The sequence below is a fragment of the Ursus arctos genome, unplaced genomic scaffold (genome assembly GCF_023065955.2).
Source record: "Ursus arctos isolate Adak ecotype North America unplaced genomic scaffold, UrsArc2.0 scaffold_3, whole genome shotgun sequence".
NCBI lineage: Eukaryota > Metazoa > Chordata > Mammalia > Carnivora > Ursidae > Ursus > Ursus arctos.
The window spans coordinates 87,578,370-87,598,014 of record NW_026622985.1 but is presented as its reverse complement, the minus strand read 5'-3'; the positions used below and the strand labels follow the sequence as shown (position 1 = coordinate 87,598,014).

At 42.4% G+C, this 19,645-nt stretch overlaps 1 protein-coding gene across 6 annotated transcripts in view; it reads left to right on the top strand.

Moving 5' to 3' along the window:
• The window catches only part of ATP6V0A4 (ATPase H+ transporting V0 subunit a4), a 76,197-nt gene that overhangs the window by 43,775 nt on the left and 12,777 nt on the right, over positions 1–19,645 (top strand). For all 6 annotated transcript variants that reach the window (XM_057304442.1, XM_057304446.1, XM_057304443.1 and 3 more), the window contains 5 exons: positions 1,128–1,285; positions 3,909–4,002; positions 7,527–7,645; positions 9,206–9,422; positions 12,590–12,691. In XM_057304442.1, the coding sequence (XP_057160425.1) occupies positions 1,128–1,285; positions 3,909–4,002; positions 7,527–7,645; positions 9,206–9,422; positions 12,590–12,691 (690 nt within the window). The remainder of the gene's footprint in view (positions 1–1,127; positions 1,286–3,908; positions 4,003–7,526; positions 7,646–9,205; positions 9,423–12,589; positions 12,692–19,645) is intronic.

The window sequence follows — 19,645 nt, the reverse complement described above, 5'->3', positions numbered from 1 at the left end:
AAGAACCCCTAAAAATTATGTCTTCACTTTTACACTTGAAGTGTCCACACCTTCTGTGAAGAGCCTTCTTGGTGTTGTGAAGCTTGAGACAACTCAAGAGTCTGCAGTGTTTCAAAGTTAATTAGTTAGGGTCACTTTATGTTCATTGTAATAGATTTTATAAGCTGGAAATGTGCCTTTAGCTGTGTTCTGCATTTTAAGACTATCTGCAAACTTTTATTACAAGTTTTCTTAACTAGAGCTAGTTCAGTGATGTCACAGTGGGTTAATCATCAGCAAGGTTGGTGGGAAAATACACTCCTGGCCAATATAGTTTTGCATGACCAGCATTTTAACAGCTGTAGTTTCTTATAATATTTGAAGTCTCAAAGCTGCATGTGAGCAGGTCTGAGAGTGATCGACACACATCGTTCGGTATTACAGAAAGCACTTGACTCTTCTTAGTGGATGTGCTTAGACAGAGACTCGATTTTATAATGACAAGACCCAAAATGAGTGTAGATTTGACTTGCCATAAAATTGAGCTCCACACAAGTCCAGCTCTGTGCTTGTATTCTAGAAGCACTTGAGACAACAGCTGCCCACTGTCACGACCCTTCCCTGACATGTGAGGCCGCAGCTTATACTTCAGTTATGTTTCCTTTTTTTTTTTAAATTATGATATGTTAGTGACCATACAGGACATCATTAGTTTTTGATGTAGTGTTCCATGATTCATTGTTTGCGTATAACACCCAGTGCTCCATGCAATACGTGCCCTCCTTAATACCCTTCACGGGGCTAGCCCATCCCCCCACCCCCTCCCCTCTAAAACCCTCAGTTTGTTTCAGTTATGTTTTCTAACCAAGGATCACTCAAAGACTATGGGGCTCATATCGTTTTGCTTCCACAGTAACAGTTACCAGTCTAGACTTTTCTGACTCATGGATATAAGCTCAGGAAAATGATGTGTGTGCTCTATTTGGATTGTTTTGATGTTGCCTCATCCCACGGCCCCTCCGTATAGGGCCTGTGTGCCTTGCTGGGGCAATTCCTGGAGACGCTGGAGACGTCCTGTAACACGCTTCCCACCCTGGGATCTGGTGCCGGTCCTGCTGACTGTCATTCTCTCTGTCTCCCTGAGGCAGATCTGGAACACCTTCTTCCATGGACGCTATCTGATTCTCCTTATGGGCATCTTCTCCATCTACACGGGCTTGATTTACAACGACTGCTTCTCCAAGTCTTTCAACATCTTCGGCTCTTCTTGGAGTGTCCGACCCATGTTCAGAAATGGCACGTGGAAGTAAGTTTACGGACAGAGATGGGCCCCCCCGTCCGAGTGGCCTCAGTGGCAGATTTCATGGCCAGGAGGTCTACACCTGGCTCTGCTCAGAGGTGTGCCCACAGATTCAACAAAGAGTCCCATTTTATCTACTCAGTGAGAGACCTCAAACCAGTCCCTCACTAACTGGACTGGTAACCGTAATACATGGAAATAGTTTTTAAAATTTCAATTAAGTATATATCATGGTGTGCATAGCGCTACTATGAAAGCAAATGGCGGAGCAGATATAAACGGGGCATCTTGGCATCAGTCACAGAAGACAAGTTCCCTGGAGGAGAAGGAGGCCTTTGCAGCATGCCTTGCTCTGACAGGGAACTGGGAACAGTGAAATTAGGCATGCAGGTGCTGAGGATAGAAGGCTGATGTGGGTGTTGAACTATATAAGTGATTGGTTCCCCATGTTCAAGGTCCCAGACTCACCTGAAGGGCATTTTCTTTGATGGTTCAGAGCAGCTTGATTCAATGTCAAAAGCAAAGAAGGGGATGGCTAGTTTTGCAAAAGTGGTTCCCTGTGTTTACCCACACAGTGAGGAGGGCGGGTAGGGTGGCATGGGTTGGGGTGGGTAGCTGGTGAGGACATGGCTGCAGAACAGAGGGACCTGGGAGCTCTCTCTATGTCCACACCTCGGACGGACAGTAAGAGGGTGGGTTGCTGTATCATGGAGGGTCAGTGCATCCCCTTTAGTTTCTCTGCTGGGTCCAAGTTCCTTGTGGTAGAGGACAGAAATGTTAAACAATAAATAAATGAATAAAAATGAAGACTAAAACATTTTCCAGAATTACAGATGGTTATATTGACAAGTGTTTTGGTTTTTGCTTTACAATTAGTACCCAGAAGAGACGCCTAGGCAAACAAAGCTTTCATAAATTTAAAGGCAAATTACTTCTTTTGCTCTTTAGATTTAAACTCATAAGCATAGTGATGGACTTTGAAACATGTTAAGTCAGCATCATTTCACCAAACCACCAACATGAACTCTCTTTCACCCAGGAGTATGATTGGCAAAACTCTGAGTCAACTGGCTTTTTGTCACTCTGCAAATGTGGGCTGGAATGTTCTTTTATGTACCTATGAATGACCCCTGGCTCAATTCAAGGCTCGTGGAGGCCAAGCCCAGTCTGAGGGACACTCAGCCACATGCCCAGGCATTGACTGTATGAAGTGGGACCTCAGTAACTGTGAGACAAACAAAAATTGCAGTCATCCATCAGAGTGGCGAAGGACACAGCAGGCTGATTTTGGTCACAAGTCACAAGCCAGGTCTTGGGGCTTGCTTTCCCCGACAGTTGACTAGGGACACGGTCACAGTGCTTGCCAGCCCAAGACCACAGAAGCATGCCTATCGTCCCCAGAACTGAGTTTTCTGACTCAGGGAATATGGGGCACCCGTAGGGAGCTTGAACATCTCAGCAAGAGGGCGTGGGAAAGGGCTTGCAGAGGCTGGCTTCCCAGAGGATGAGGGCAACGTTTGGTCATTTTTGTGGTTCAGGCATTGTCCTTGTTTTGATATCAGATATGATTGTGGATTGGTCTTGTTTGTGTCTGGACCCAGCACGGTCACAGGGTGGCTTTGTCTGGTGGTGTTCTGTGAACTTGTTTACGCTCAACAGCAGATACCCTGACTTTGCTGTGGTGGCCAGTTCACTCCCATCCGGGGTGGCTTTCTTCTTTGTCCACACACAAACAAATCTCTGCTCATTCAGTGCAACCATTTGCCCTGAGGCATGCCATTAGCGCGGTGGTGGGGGCGTCTGTGTCTGAGATGGCCAGTCAGGGCCAGCAGTTCCCACTGCATCTGGAGGGCCTGGTCAGCATGATCAGGCTTCCTGATTCCCCGACTGCTACCTACTACCTCTAGGGCCTCAGTTGTAGGAGGGAGGGAGTATATTTCTAGGTAGCCAGCCAAAGTCTCCAGAACTCTCTCATCATTTCACTACTCCTTCTTGGCCCCTCTATAGATGTGTGCTCTGTTAAACACACACGCACACACACACACACACACACACACACACACACACACCCGTAATGGGCTTGCAGAGATAGTAGGAAATTTCTACCCACAGATGTTCACGTTTCCAGGCAAAGCTGGGAGACTGATTTAAAGGCGTTCAATGGACCACAACTTTTGAGAACTAAGTTTCACAGAGATTAGGGTCCGTGGGTAAAAGCCAATTCATTCCTCCAAGATGAGCCCACATGCTCCCCGGGGAGGTTTTCCAGGCTTGTCCTTGGGCTGAGATTTGTTTCCTCTATGCTCCTTCACGCCTGGCCCGACTTCTTTTCTGATGTGGTATAACTGTTTTTCTTTAGAATACTCCACTGGGGTAGGAGCCCTTTGGAGACTTAGACCGTGAGGCATCTCAGGGGCCAGATGGTAATTGCCTGTAGCCTCAGCACCTAGGGTGATACTTGGCACATAGTAGCCATTCATGGAATGATTGAATGAGCCAAAGGATGAGTTGCACCAACAGTGAGGCTTCGATTGGCTTACAAGTTCATGACCAAGGACACTACTGTATATTTTTTCTACCTTTGGTTGATCATTGATTTTGTTTTTATTTTTCCTTTCTCCCTCTGTAGCACATACGTAATGGAAACAAATCCGTATTTACAGCTGGACCCAGCCGTTCCAGGAGTGTACTCTGGAAATCCATACCCATTTGGGATTGACCCGGTAATAATATCTTCTTGGGTTAAATATTATGTGAAATGTCTTGCTGGGGAGATCTCTAGGTAGAGGAGAAAGTGCCAGAGGCTGTCAAATCAACAAATTTATGCTGAGAAAATATTACATATACTGGAGGTTTTATGACAGGACTCAAGTAAATGTCCTACCTATACCCTTTACCTAGTCCCTGGTCATTTTCCATATAGTTGCTCAAACATTTGCCTCTTTCTCCAATAATTTCTACCCCCAATGGTTAATGATTGCTTCTTTCATAGGCCCTTGGTTGCCTGGAAGGTATGCACATTAGAGGAGTTATTTAGCATCCTGATCAAGCTGCCTGCTTTGGCATTTCCTTGCAGTGACTAACATCTCCCTTTTCCTAGGAAAGTATGGATTTGCTCTTATTTTTGCTTTATTTTACCACATAGAATTGATACAAGTAAAAAAAAAAAAAGGTATGAGTTAACTTTTATGGTTGTTATATCTATCTCAATTGGATTTTAGCCAAGCGACACAAAGGTGCTTCCCTGCATAGCCTTTGAGATAAAAAGGAATTTCGAGAAAGCTCCCAGGCCACGTACACATGATGGCCCAGCACATAACTGCCACCAGGTGGCAGCCTTGTGCCCCAAATGAGCTTGAGCGGGCTAGCCGAAAGGCAAATGCGGTCAATGTTTCTTCTAAGCTCTCTTTGTGGGAGAGATCCTGAAACCTCAGTGTTGGGTGCTGACAGTTGAGAGTAAACAGTACCGGCTCTAAGCCTGTACTCTCCTATCTTAGGGGTCGTCTCTTTTTCAGTTGGCCTGGGTCCTCCCATCACTTGTCTGCCTCCCCTCCCTTAGAAAGATGGAAGACATCACCCAGGATTTGTTTATACTTGCCACTCAGAGGCACTGGCATTGTAAGCTTTATCCAAAGAGGTAAAGTCCTTGAAAGCTGAGTTGTAAACTGCAAAGTGCCGAAAACAAATGCAAGTTGTTATTTTTGTGGACTGAAAGGCTTTTTCTGTGGTCCAAGGAATTTCATGATTAGCCTGTGGGTGGTGGAGGTGTAGAGAGGGGGCTGATTCTAGGGTCTGGATGACCTTCCTTTGCTTTGAATCTCTTTGCCGCTACTGTCCTCGCTTCGCTTCCCAGCCCACCCCTGACTCATCAGCAGATCCTGCCTGCCCAGTTCTGCTCCTCAGACAAAGGATTGTATAGTCACAGCTCAGGACCAACTGGGCTGGAGTGTCTACTGGGCAGGCAGTTTTCTCATCTGCCCACCAGTTAGAGAGCAAGGAAAAAGGGGAGGGTGAAAGAGAAGTGGGAGGTTGAGAAGAATTAACTTTTTTCCTGGTAGCATTTATTTTTGAAATTTTTGAAATTTCTGGTCTTCTTATGACAAAATAAGGCATATATGACATTAAACATCCATGTAATACAAAATAGCATAAAAAAAAGAAAGACTTCCCTCTCCTATTCTGGCTATTCTATTCCCCAGAGATACCCCCTTTAACAGAACATTTCTGTGCTTGTGTTAGCACTTACATATTTTTTAAAGATTTTTTTTTTTTCATTTTAGAAAGAGAGAGTGCATGTGCGGGCAGGGGGAGGGGCAGAGGGAGAGAAACTCAAGCAGACTTCCCGCTGAGTGTGGAGTCCGACCTGGGGTTCAGTCTCATGATCCTGAGATCATGACCTGAGCCGAAACCAGGAGTTGGTTGCTCAATGGACTGAGCCACCCAGGCACCCCAGCACTTAACTTCTGTTAATGAAGGGTTGGATTTTTACATAGTGTAAGTGTCTACAGATGCATTTTATTGAGCGTGCAACCTCTTTTTGTGAATCAAATCACAAAATGAGAGGTCTTTCCAAAAGTGTTTGTGGATATTTTGTAATAAATGAACATAACAAAATGGTTAAAAGCCTATGCTTTCGGATCAGGCAGCCTGTGTATAAACCTTGCCTTTTCTATTTCCTTGCTCTGTGGTTTTGAGCAAGTTAACAACCTCTGTCTCTGTTTCCTCATCTGCAGAATGGATCTAACAACAGCCCTAAGTCATTGGGTTGCTCGGAAGAGTAAATGATTTTTACACGTAAAACACCCAGAACAGAGTCTGGTACATCAATAGGGTCAATACTCCATTTGCTGTAGTATTATTTCCTCCTTGGTGTGTAAAGAATGTAATCTCCCCGAGATTGAGAAAAATGCTCTTATCGGTGAAACGGGAATATTTATATTTATATCGTAGGGCTTTTGTTAGAATTAAATGAGAGAGTACATTTAAAGAGCTTAGAATGTGCCTGGTGCTTAATTTTCAGTTTATCGGATTTGGCTGGGTCTACAGTGTGCTGGTAAACTTGTCCTAACCAAGTTGAGTGATCCCGTAGGGACTGGCCAAGCAGGCAGGCAAAGGAAAAAGCAGAGGGTGGAGTGCAAGCCTGGTGCTGCTGAAATGCCAGGCAGAAGGGGGTGGGAGTAGAGGAGACGCCTCTGGTGTCTGGGCACCTGTTACTGGAGACCCTTTGCCTACCTTTCCAGCAGCCTTCTTGGTGGTCGGCCAGCTGGCAGCTGCTCAGGACGTTGTAAAGAGAGAATCAGTGAGATGTGGTTCCTTTTTGTATGTGTGCATGGGGTGGGGGCAAGGTGCCTTTGCATTGAGGGTGCGTCTAGAGGGGCTTTGAGCCCTTAACTGAAGCAAAGTAGTTGGGAGGAGGAAGTCATTTTAGGAGGAAAAATGAGATGACCTCTGTGGCTCTGTTACCTTTGAGATGCAGTCTAGCAAACCCTTATGACATATCTAGCAGGTGGTTTGGGGGTGTGTCTAAAGTTGAGGAGGGGTTGGAGGTAAGAGCAAAGACTTGAACCATTTACATAGGAGTGGGAGCAGAGACCATGGGGCCATTAGCTAGCGTGGGACCCTGACCAGCCCCCTAGCTCCTCTGAGTGCTTGCTCTGTGTGTCAGTCTTGTTAAGAGGGCAGGGACACATGTCCCTCACTTTGCAAGCCTGGCAGCTCTGTTTAAAACAGGGACCGTGAAGAAGGCGGGGACCATATTTTGCCCATAGTGCTAATAAATATCGGCTACAGGAGTGGCTTCTTGAGAGGGACCCAGGAAAATGCTTTGTAATGTGAAGCACTATAGAAATTCACAGTAAAAAATGGTATTATCAAGAAGGGATTGGATACATTCATGGGCCAGAGAGCTCTGCCGCTAAGAAGTACAAATGAGGCAAATTTGAGAGCTCTCCACAATGTTTCAGAATGTCTTTTCCCTGAGGAGGAAAAATCACGTAGGATTTTCTTTCTTCTGGCCACTTGGTATTTACCAATGGCACCGATGGTTCTGACACATTTGTCATTAGAGTTGCATTGATAAGGGGTTTCTTCCTTTTCCTTTTCTGAGCCTAAAATGCATGCATTGAACGGGATTGAAATTTGAAAATGTGGTCCCTACAGTGACTTCCCCCAGAGAAGTCTTGCTGTCGACCCTGATAGAACTTCCAGACTCTGGTCTCATGCATTTCTTGTCACATTTCCCATCCAGATTTGGAACTTGGCTTCAAACAAGCTAACATTCCTGAACTCCTACAAAATGAAGATGTCAGTTATCCTGGGGATTGTCCAGATGGTTTTTGGTGTTATTCTCAGCCTTTTCAATCACATGTAAGTTTTCATGATTAACTTGCTGCCTGTTGGTCTGACCCTGTCATTGAGAAGCAGACAGAGCCACCCGTGTGGCCCCGTGTCCCTTTGTGCAAGAGTTTCCTCCTTCCTACAGGGAGTGCTTTGCCACGTGTCTTGGCTTGAGCCAGGACAGGCTGGTCTGGTAGAAGTGACACCTCTGTTTCTCCTGAGCTGGGTCACCCAAGTAGGAGTGCATCTTTCACCTTAGAAATACTTGAGCGTTCGGAAAGAGACTGGCAAGCCCATAACACCTTTTGTCCCCCAACCTGAAAGGCCTCTTGGTCACCGCTATATCCAGAATTAGCTCCCACCAGTGGGCAAGTGGAGACATAAGTGCATTTGGGCCAATGTGCCCTCAGATTGTCAATTCCCTTTGATGAAATTTCTTCCAAGTGGCAGCCACCTCTCACTTGGGCTGTTCACGTCTTATCTTTCCTTCCCTTGTATCAAGCTACATCTTGGAAACATCTCAAACCTCTTTCTCTGAAGGCATCATTGTATGAAAACGTGGAAAGTCGTCAATTACACGTGGACTCTTAAGCTTCCCTCCGGAAGGGACCCAGACCACTTCTGTTCCCGCTGGCCAGAGCCGGCCCCATGGTGACCCCTGACCCGAAAGCTCACACAGTACAGATCTTCTCGAAAAATCAGATATAGTTAGTGAATCAACCAGTCACGACTAGTGACTGTGACCCTGGTACCACTGCCTCCCTGAAAGGGCCATGAGAATTAAATGAGAGATAATCCCAGAAAGTATTTTCTGGAGCAGTCTATCATTGGTTTCATCGTGTGTCAGGCCGGCCTCAATGATCCGGGAATCCTGTTTTATCGTGAGAGCTCCCTTTACCATCAGATAACTCTTGCAGTTAGCAAAGGGAGTGGGGGCCCTTTCTGACATTTTAACTTGGGGGCCCCCTACTTAGCCCTGTAGGAGTTGGCAAACTTTCTCTGTAAAGAGCCAGAGAGTAAATATTTTAGGCTTTGGAGGCCAGATGGGCTCTGTCCCAACGACTCAATCCTGGTGTTGGAGCATGAAAGCTGCCACAGAAAATCTGTCAATGGATGAATGGGTCTGTGTTCTAATAAAACTTTATTAGTGAACACTGAAATTTGAATTACATATAATTTTCACTTAATTAATTTCTCATAATTAAAAATGTAAAATCATTTTCAACTTGTGTTGAATGGGCTCAGTTTGGCCCATAAGCCTTAGCTTCCAATCCCTGTCTTAGAAAAATCTTCCTAGTCGTCCTGTATCTTTGTGCCCTCGGATGTGTTGCTGTGAGCTAGGTGTGCAGGGGAAGCTGAGGTCAAACCACCAGCTCTCCCTGCAGACCTGCCCTTTGCTTCAGACATTACCTTCCAGGTCCCGGTTCACTTGAATCCTTCCTTTCTCTTTTTTCCATCCCTGCATAATTGCTGCTTGCTAGGGGAATAGATGCGGTGTGCGAAAAATGAACATTTTGTGCTTTGGGACGAATAACGAGTTCCTGATATTCACTCCGTGTTCTATCTTTCATGTGTGTGTTTCCCCCCCAGATACTTCAGAAGAACTCTCAACATCGTTCTGCAGTTCATTCCTGAGATGATTTTTATCCTGTGTCTGTTTGGCTACTTGGTTTTCATGATCATTTTCAAATGGTGCCACTTTGATGTCCGCGCGTCCCAGCATGCCCCCAGCATCCTCATCCACTTCATCAACATGTTTCTGTTTAACTATGATGACCCTTCCAACGCACCCCTGTACAAACATCAGGTATCGATGGGTTGTTTTTCTTCTTTATGTGCTTGATAATGTCACATCTCTCTCACACTCTTGAGTACTGCGGAGAGTAGTTATTTGCAAGACGGGGCCATCTTAACACCCACTCAAGGTTGTTAGGTTCTTTAAATTTCAGAAGGTGTTGGTTGTTAGCTGAGGGTACAGGTGCTCAGGGCAATGGTGGTGCAGCTCGAGCCGCTCCTCTTTGGGTGATACAGGATAGGTCATTTCTGTGCCGTTGAAAATCGGCTTGTGCATCATTCGTGGAGAAAGGAAAAAACATCCCTTCAGATTCATTGGCCTGAAACCGCACATGATCTAAACAGCACTTTAAAATCTAATCATCCTTTATTCTTTTTTTTTTAAGATTTTTTTAAAATTTATTTATTCGACAGAGATAGAGACAGCCAGCGAGAGAGGGAACACAAGCAGGGGAAGTGGGAGAGGAAGGAGCAGGCTCACAGCGGAGGAGCTTGATGTGGGTCTGGATCCCAGAACGCCGGGATCACGCCCTGAGCCGAAGGCAGACGCTTAACCGCTGTGCCACCCAGGTGCCCCGAGTCATCTTTTATTCTAAACATAAGCCCTAAGGTGTGCAAGAAAGAAAACTGAAAGAGTCAAGAAGAGGAGTCCCTCTGTTCACGTGGGCAGCGGGCTCCCGGAAAACTAAGATCCAAACTCACGCTCTCCCGTGGGCTGCCGTGGCTAGTCGGAGATACCTTCTCTTCTTTTCTTCCTTTTGGTTCTTCTTCCATGAACTGTCCCTTCCAACAAATGGACTGTGTTGCCAGGCCGTTTTCTTCCACTTCTAGCAATTCATCACCAACTTAGCAATTCAGCCTCACTGCCAACTTAATATTTTATTTTAAAAAAGCGTAAATGCTCCATGGAAGCTGGAGATAAAAACCACTCGGTGAGTGACTTTTGGTAACACAAATAGTTTTCCTCTCGCCTCTCCCAGTGACTAAGTTGATAATACTGTGTGAAGGTAGATTATCACTAAGGGAGGGCACATTCATATATCCTGAGTTCTGGTAGCTGTTCTCCCCATGCCGGGTCACTTACCAGTGGCTGCTCACCCTGGATGTCATCATGAAAGACCTGCTCTGCCCTTCTCGTGGCCGCATGTGGCCTCATGCGTTTGATTCCAAATTGTGTTCTCCTTCTTTATAGGAGCAGCAAATAAGAAGAGAAAATGCCTTATGGCAGGGCATTTTTTATGAAAAACAAGGATAATTCAGATTTTAGATAAGAATGAGAGAAGACCTGTACCTCTGAAAGCTCTTTTGAGGTAGCCCCCTTTACTATTGTAACGTTTTCGTTATATCTCTGTGAACAGTAGTTGAACCACCCCTAGGCCGTGAGCACTAAATGAACATATTTGGAAGGTTCATTTACTCATTGCTGGAGTTTGAATGAGTTTACTCGGGTTTCCCGAACCAATCTTCTCTTTAAGGCAAAGGACTCAGACTCACCAAATATTTCATACGCTAACTCCTTTCATAGAGTCTAAAATCCTCATCTGGTCTGGAATATGCACTGAACTTTGCAGTGAATGGCTTTTCCAGCTTTTCTCCCCTTCAAAGCCCTTATTGGGAGTTGGCTGGTTTCCCCGTGACCTAGTATGGAGATGTGTTATCCTGACACATTATGGGTCATGTATGAAGTTTCCATAACCTCATTTTGGGGTCATGCAGCTGGAAGAGATGATGTAAGTTGGTAACCCAACCCCTTCCCAACATTGCCTTAGCTGTCTTGGTGCCATGTTTGAATATCAAAGAAGAAGAGCAATAGATAAATATAAATCTCCAGTTGCTGTGTACATCGTGAGGTGGAAAACCTTGTATAAAGATGGACAGACGACGGTGAGGTAGCTTTGTGCGCAGGAAGCTAGAACTGGCAAGAGTGGTGTGTGTTTCTGGGGCTCCCCTCCCTCTTCTGAGCATTTCAGCGGGAAGGAGGGTAGAAGACTGAGCAGATGGGGGGGCAGTGTTAGCAGGGTGAATCTTGTTACAAGTGGCATATAAATCGTCCCCTAGCATTCATTGAGAACTTAGCCAGAACAGTAGAAGAAAAGTGAAGGTCTAAGAAATGTTTTTCCTTTGCCCCCTTGAGCACGCAGTGTCCACACCTTTCTAGTAGCTCCAACCAAGCCTCCCTGGGCTTTCTGATTCTATGACAACAGCAGCTCCGGGTCACTCCTCCAAGTTGGTGACTAGGGGGTATATAATAAGAGGTGGGGACCTGAGGATGTGAAAAGAAATGTGTAGCAGGATGATAAGGTGGGACGGATTCTGGGTTTCAGCAGAAGCACCAAGACCGTGGTTGCCTCTGCCCAGAGGGAGCTGTGAGGGAGACAGCCAGGGAGAGTTCAACACGGCTACCCCAGAGCCTGGCGGGTGACTCACCCACAGCAAGAGTGTGAGGAAGCTTTTTTTCTTTTTGAAAGACAGAGAGCCACAGAGCTCAGATAATTCTCTAGTCCTGGGAATATACAATGGCTAGTTGAGATCATCGTTGTGACTTCAAGTGACCCAAGGACTTTTGGCTACTACAGAGTGACTAGTGAAGTCATGGGGCCTGCCACACTTGTCATGCAGGACCGGGGCTAACTATTCCCATGAGACAAGGGATAAATCAAGTTGCTCTTATTATGTGTCTCATGAGTACTTCTTGTTCACATATGGGGTAGATGGATAGCGAGAGAGTATTCAGAGTAAGGAATAAGATAGTGAGTTTCCAGGGGCGCCTGGGTAGCACAGCGGTTAAGCGTCTGCCTTCGGCTCAGAGCGTGATCCTGGCATTATGGGATCGAGCCCCACATCAGGCTCCTCCGTTATGAGCCTGCTTCTTCCTCTCCCACTCCCCCTGCTTGTGTTCCCTCTCTCGCTGGCTGTCTCTATCTCTGTCGAATAAATAAATAAAATCTTAAAAAAAAAAAAAGATAGTGAGTTTGCAGTGTCCACCCTGGATTGACGCTGGGCACCACTGGACTGCAATGGGAATATTCCAAGATGTAAAGGTGAATGGATACGTTGATATGCTTTCCATCTCTTGAAATAAAGTACAACTAAAATGATCCATATTTATCATTTTTATCATATAAGTTATGCCATATGATCACCTTGAAATGATGGGATCTTACCATTTTGATCTTACAGCAAGAAGTCCAAAGTTTCTTCGTTATTATGGCTTTGATTTCTGTCCCGTGGATGCTTCTGATTAAGCCATTTATTCTTAGAGCCAATCATCGAAAATCCCTGGTAAGTGCCTATTCATTTCAATTCACTCACTGCGGGTAGGAGTGTGGGTTCCTTGAAAATAGAAGTCTGGGCTTTCAACAGAATGCTGGGATTTGAGGGCCTTCTTATTTCCAGAACAGTGTTCTATTAAGGGCAAGCATGTTTACATCTTACATTTTGCAAACTTTGCTCAGGATCTGTGTGCACATCTGTGTGTGTGCCAAGTCTACCGGTAGTTACTATGAGTCTGAAACTGTTATCTCCTGTAGTTTGAGTTTGTTGATGAATATTGAAAGCTGTTTTTATCAGATTTTACAGTTGTGAACTTGTGCAGGAGTAAAGAAATACAAATAATCCAGCTTCCGTTTATTTGTGATTTTTCCCTATTGCCAAACACCCATTTCAGCCCATTTCCTCCTTTTGTCTGAACTGCTCCTGTGCCTCGCATTTACTCAGGGAATGAAGAAGAGTTTACTATCAGTCTAAATCAAATAGGATTTGGGAAGATTGACCTCCCAGGGCACGTCAGAATCTAGAAATCCACATGAGCACTGTTTGAGATTATCAGTCTCTGCTCTCTCTATCTACATCAGTGCAAAAGAGTAAGTGGAATGTGCTGAGATCAGAGATGTTTTAAGTGGTTGTAGATATTTTCAGACAAATTCTTTCTTTTCTAAAATCTGTGGGATATTGACCTGGCTGAGTCAGGGACCTGGAGATGAGACTGGAGTTCCAGAGGTTCGTCCCTAGGTGGCGCCCTCTTTCCACGACACCTGCTTCTCTTCCTGTTGTGTCCCGCCAGCCTGGACTAGTTAGGAAGCCCGTCTGATAAATACAATTCCAGTGGGAGATGAATTAAAAAGAAGGCAAAGCAAAGAATACTTGTTTATTGTTTGGTTAACTGGTGAGAGACCCAGATGATAAAGGGTGGCTGAGGTGGAAGGTTGTCTAGAGGTGACCAAGTGTTTCAAAGGAAGCTGTCAAATAGCTGTTTGCAGACATAGATGCCACTCTCTTTTCTAGAAAATCAGCCCGTCCCTAAGTTGAGTGAGCTTAAGTCCGTAAGTCCGTAGGTGAGCTAATGGCTCACCTGACTCCCCAGACACTAAAATAATAGCTTGCCTCGCTCTTTGCTCCGCAAAAAGTGTAAATAGTTGCTGATATCAACGTGGTGAATTTCTCCCTTTTCCCCACGATGACTCATACAATAGGGAAGGAAGTCAGAGAAAGTTTTCTTAGTCGGCTGTCTTGGATGATACCCCCTAAACCGACGCTTTTCAACAATTCTATATATTACCCAATGTTCATCACAATAGGAATACTCCTAATCCCTTTCACCTATGCTACCCATCCCCCCACTCACCTCTCCTCTGGTAACCACCAGTTTGTTTTCTATAGTTAAGAGTCTGTTTTTTTGTTTGTCTCTTTTTTATTTTGTTCATTTGTTTTGTTTCTTAAGTCCTACATGAGTTAAATCATATGGTATTTGTTTTTCTCTGATGGACTCATTTCACTTAATATTATATCCTCTTATATCATCCATATCATTGCAAATGGTAAGATTTCATTCCTTTTTTATGGCTGAGTAATATTCTACTGTATATATATGACAGGTGATATATATATAACAGGTGATATATATATCAGATATATATATATATCAAATATCATATTTTTGATGTATATCAAAAAGAACAGGTGATATATATATCAGGTGATATATATATCTATATATCAGGTGATATATATACCATTCATCTGTTGATGGACATGTTGCTTCTATAATTTGACTGTTGTCAATAATGTTACAATAAGCTTAGGGGTATATGCATCTTTTCAAATTAGTGTTTTCATATTCTTCGGGTAAATGCCCAGTGGTGGTATTACTGGATCATATGGTAATTCTATTTCTTTTCTTTTCTTTCTTTCTTCTTTTTTTTTTTTTTTTTTTGTGAAGCCCCCATACTCTTTTCCACAGTGGCTGCCCTGGTTTGCATTCCCACCAATAGTGCACAAGGTTTCTTTTTCCTCTACATCCTCTCCAACACTTGTTATTTCTTGTGTTTTGGATTTTAGTCATTCTGACAGGTGTGAAGTGGTATCTCATCGTGGTTTCGATTTGCACTTCCCTGATGATGAGTGATGTTGAGCAAAATCTTTTCACATGTCTGCTGGCCAGCTGTGTGTTTTCTTTGGAGAAATATCTATTCATGTCTTCTGACCATATTTTAATTGGATTATTTGTTCTTTTGGTGCTGAGTTGTATAAGTTCTTTAAATATTTTGGATACTAACCCCTTACTGGATATATCATTTGCAGATATCTTCTCCCACTCAGTAGATTGTCTTTTAGTTTTGTTGATTATTTCCTTTGGTGTGCAAAAGCTTTTTATTTTGATGTAGTCCCAGTAATTTATTTTTGCTTTTGTTTTCCTTGCCTTAGAAGACATACCTAGAAAAATGTTGCTATGGCTGATGCCGGAGACCTTACTGCCTGTGTTCTCCTCTAGGAGTTTTATGGTTTCAGTTCCCCATTTAGGTCTTTAATTCGTTCTGAGTTTATTTTTGTATATGGTGTGAGAAAGTGGTCTAGTTTCATTCTTTTGCATGTATCTGTCTCATTTTCCCAACACCATTTGGTGAAGCGACTGTTTTTTCCCAAGGCATATCCTTGCTTACTTTGTCAAAGATTGATTGACCATATAATCATGGGTTTATTTCTGGGCTCTCTATTCTGTTCCATGGATCTATGTGTCTATTTTTGGGCCAGTACCCTACTCTTTAGATTAGCACAGGTTTGTAATATAACTTGAAATCTGGAATTGTGATACCTCCAGTTTTGTTCTTCTTTTTCAAGATTGCTATGGCTATTTGGGATCTTTCTGGTTCCATACAAATTTTAGGATTGTCTGTTCTAGCTCTGTGAAAAATGCTGTTGGTATTTTGATAGGGATTGCATTAAATCTGCAGATTGCTTATGGGAATATGGACATTTTAACAATATTTGTTCTCCCGATCCACGAGCATGGAATATCTCCGTTTTTTGTGTGTCATCTTCAATTTTTTTCATCAATGTTTTGTAATTTTCAGAAATACAGGTCTTTCACCTCCTTGGTTAAGTTTATTCCTAGGTATTTAATTCTTTTTGGTGCAATAGGAAATGGGATTGTTTTCTTCATTCCTTTTTCTGCTACTTCATTTTTAGTGTATAGAAGTACAACAGATTTCTGTACATTGATTTTGTATCCTACAACTTTACTGAATTCGTTGATCAGTTCTTCCAGTTTTTTGGTGGAGTCTTTCAGGTTTTCTATATATAGTATTACGTCTTCTGCAAACAGTGAAAGTTTTACTTCTTCCTTACCAATTTGGATGCCTTTTATTTCTTTTTGTTGTCTGATTGCCGTGGCTAGGACTTCCAGTACTATGTTGAATAAAAATGGTGAAAGTGGACATCCTTGTCTTGTTCCTGATCTTGGGGGAAAAGCTCTCAGTTTTTCACTGTAGAGGATAGGTTTTTCATATAGGGGCCTTTATTATGTTGAGGTATGTTCTCTCTAAACCTACTTTGCTGTGGTTTTTTTTTTTTTATCATAAATGGATGTTATACTTTGTCAAATATTTTTTTCTGCATCTATTGAAATGATCATAGGGTTTTTATCCTTTTCTCTTGTTGATATGATATATCATGTTGATTGATTTGTGAGTATAGAACCACCCTTGCATCCCAGGGTAAATCCCACTTGATTGTGGTGAATGATTTTTTAAATGTATTGTTGGATTCAGTTTGCTATAATTTTGTTGAAGATTTTTGCATCTATGTTCATCAGATGTATTGGCCTGTAGTTTTCTCTCTTTTCTGTGGTGTCTTCATCAGGGTAGTGCTGGCCTTATAGAATGAATTTGAAAGCTTTCCTTTCTCTTCTGTTTTTTGTAATAGAGTGAGAATAGGTATTAAGTCTTTAAATTTTGGGTAGAATTCATCTGTGAAGCCATCTGGTTCTGCACTTTTGTTTATTGGGAGTTTTTTGATTACTGATTCAATTTCATCATTTGTTGGTAATCAGTCTGTTCAAAGTTTCTATTTCTAGGGGCATCTGGGTGGCTCAGTGTGTTAAGTGTCTGCCTTCAGCTCAGGTCATGATCCCAGGGTCCTAGGATCGAGTCTTGCATCAGGCTCCTGCTCAGTGGGTAGTCTGCTTCTCCCTCTGCCCCTCTCCCCACTCATTCTCTCAATCTCTCTCTCTCTCACTCTCACACTCTCAGATAAATAAATAAAATCTTAAAAACAAACAGACAAATTTTCTATTTCTTCCTGCTTCAGTTTTGGGAAGGTACATGTTTCTAGGAATTTATCTGTTTTCTGGTTGTCCAATTTGTTGTAATATTTTCTATTTCTCTTGTTGTAACAACAATAACAACAGTATTTCTCTTGTTCTCTGTTTCTCTTGTTGTAATATTTGTTATTTCTCTTCTTTCATTTCTGATTATGAGTTCCCTCTCTCTCTCTCTTTTGATGAGTCTAGCTAGTGGCTTATCAATTTTGTTGATCTTTTCAAGGAACCAGCTCCTGGTTTCATTAATCTGTTCTGTTGTTTTTTTAGTTTCTGTTTTGTTTATTTCTACTCTAAACTGTATTATTTCCTTCCTTCTACAAGTTTTGGGTTTTATTTATCTTTCTTTTTCTATCTCCTTAAGGTATAAGATTAGGTTGTTTGAGATTTTTCTTGCTTCTTGAAATAGGCCTGTATTGCTATAAACTTCCCTCTTAGAACAGCTTTTGCTGCATGGCAAAGATTTTGAACCACTGTATTTTCATTTGTCTCCATATGTTTTTTGATTTCCTTTTTGATTTCTTTGTTGACCCATTCATTGTTGAGTAGGCTGTTAATTAACCTCCATGTATTGGTGCTCTTTCCAGCGTTTTATTGTGGTTGATTTCTAGGTTTATAGCATTGTGGTTGGAAAAGATGCATGCTATGACTTCAGTGTTTTTGAATTTGTTGAGACTTGTTTTGTGGCCTAACATGTGATCTGTTCTGGAGAATGTTCCATGCGCACTTGAAAGGAAGGTGTATTTTGCAGTGTTGGGAAGTAGTGTTCTGAATATATCTGTTAGATTCATCTGGTCCAATGTGTCATTCCAAGCCACTATTTCCTTGTTGGTTTTCTGTTTGGATGATCTATCCATTGATGTAAATGGGTGTTAAAGCCCCCTAATATTATTGTATTACTATTGATTACTTCCTGTACGTTTGTTAATAGTTGCTTTATGTATTTGGGTGCTTCTCTGTTGGGTGCATATTATTTACAATTGTCGCAGCTTCTTCTTGAATTGTTCTCTTTATGATTCTATAGTGTCCTTCTTTGTTTCTTGTTATAGTCTTTGTTTTAAAGTCTATTTTGTCAGGGCACCTGGGTGGCTCAGTCATTAAGCGTCTGCCTTCGGCTCAGGGCGTGATTCCAGAGTCCTGGGATCGAGCCCCGCATTGAGCCCTGCATCGGGCTCCACCACTGGGAGCCTGCTTCTTCTTCTCCCACTCCCCCTGCTTGTGTTCCCTCTCTCACTGGCTGTCTTTCTGTCAAATAAATAAATAAAATCTTTAAAAAAAAATAATGTCTATTTTGTCTAATATAAGTATTGCTATCCTGGCTTTCTTTTCACTTCCATTTGCATGATAAATATCTTTCCATCTCTTTACTTTCAAACTGCATGTAGCTTTAGGTCTGAAATATGTCTCTTATAGGCAGCGTAGAGAAAGGTCTTGCTTTTTTATCCATCCCATCACCCTGTGTGTTTTGATTGGAGTGTTTAGTCCATTTACGTTCAAAGTAATTATTGATAGGTATGTACTTACTGCCATTTTGTTCCTTGTTTTGTGGTTGTTTTTGTAATTCTTCTCTGTTCCTTTCTTCTCTTGCTCTCTTTCTCACAATTTGGTGGCTTTCTTTAGTGCTATACTTGGATTCCTTTATCTTTATTTTTTGCATATCTATTACCAGGTTTTGATTTGTGGTTACCATTACATTTATATGTAACACCTTATGCATATAGCAGTCTGTATTAAATTGATGGTCACTTAAGTTGGAACCCATTCTAAAAGCACAAACTGTTACTCTTCTCTCCTCCCCACATTGTAGGTATGTGTTGTCATACTTTACATCCTTTTATTTAGTGGACCCCTTGATTCATTTTTATAGTTGTACTTAATTTTACTGTTTTTGTGCTTCTTATTTTTTTTTACTCCTTCAATGATCTTTCATTTCCAGCTGAAATGACCCCTTTAACATTACCCATAGGGCTGGTTTGGTGACAGTGAATTCCTTTAGTTTTTGTTTGTCTAGGAAACTTTATCTCTCTTTCTGTTCTGAATGACAGCTGCTGGAGAGAGTATTCTTGGTTGCAGGTTTTTTTCTTGCAGAACTTTGAATATGTCTTGCCTCTCTCTTGTGGCCTGTCAAGTTTCTGCTGAAAGATCCCCTGAGAACCTTATGTGATTTCCCTTGTATGGTAACTGTTCTCTTTTCTCTTACTGCTTTTAAAATTCTCTCTTTATCACTACCGTTTTAATTACTGTGTATTTTGGTGTGGACCTCCTTGGATTGATTATGTTGGGGGAATCTCTGTGCCTTTTGGATCTGGATTTCTGTTTCCTTCTCCACATTCAGGAACTTTTCAGTTATTATTTCTTCAAGTAAAATTTCTGCCTCCTTTTCTTTCTTCTCCTTCTTTTGGGATGTTTGCAATGTGAATATTTTTACACTTGACAGTGTTTTTGGGTTCCCTTAATCTGTTCTCATTTTTTATTATTCTTTTTTCTTTCTTTTGTTCAGCTTGATTGCTTTCCGTTACTCTGTCCTCCAGGTCACTGATCTGTTTTTCCACTTCCTCTAATCTAGGCTTTATTCCCTCTAGTGTATTTTTAATTTCAGTGATTGGGGTCTTCATCTCTTATTGATTCTTTTTTATGTTTTC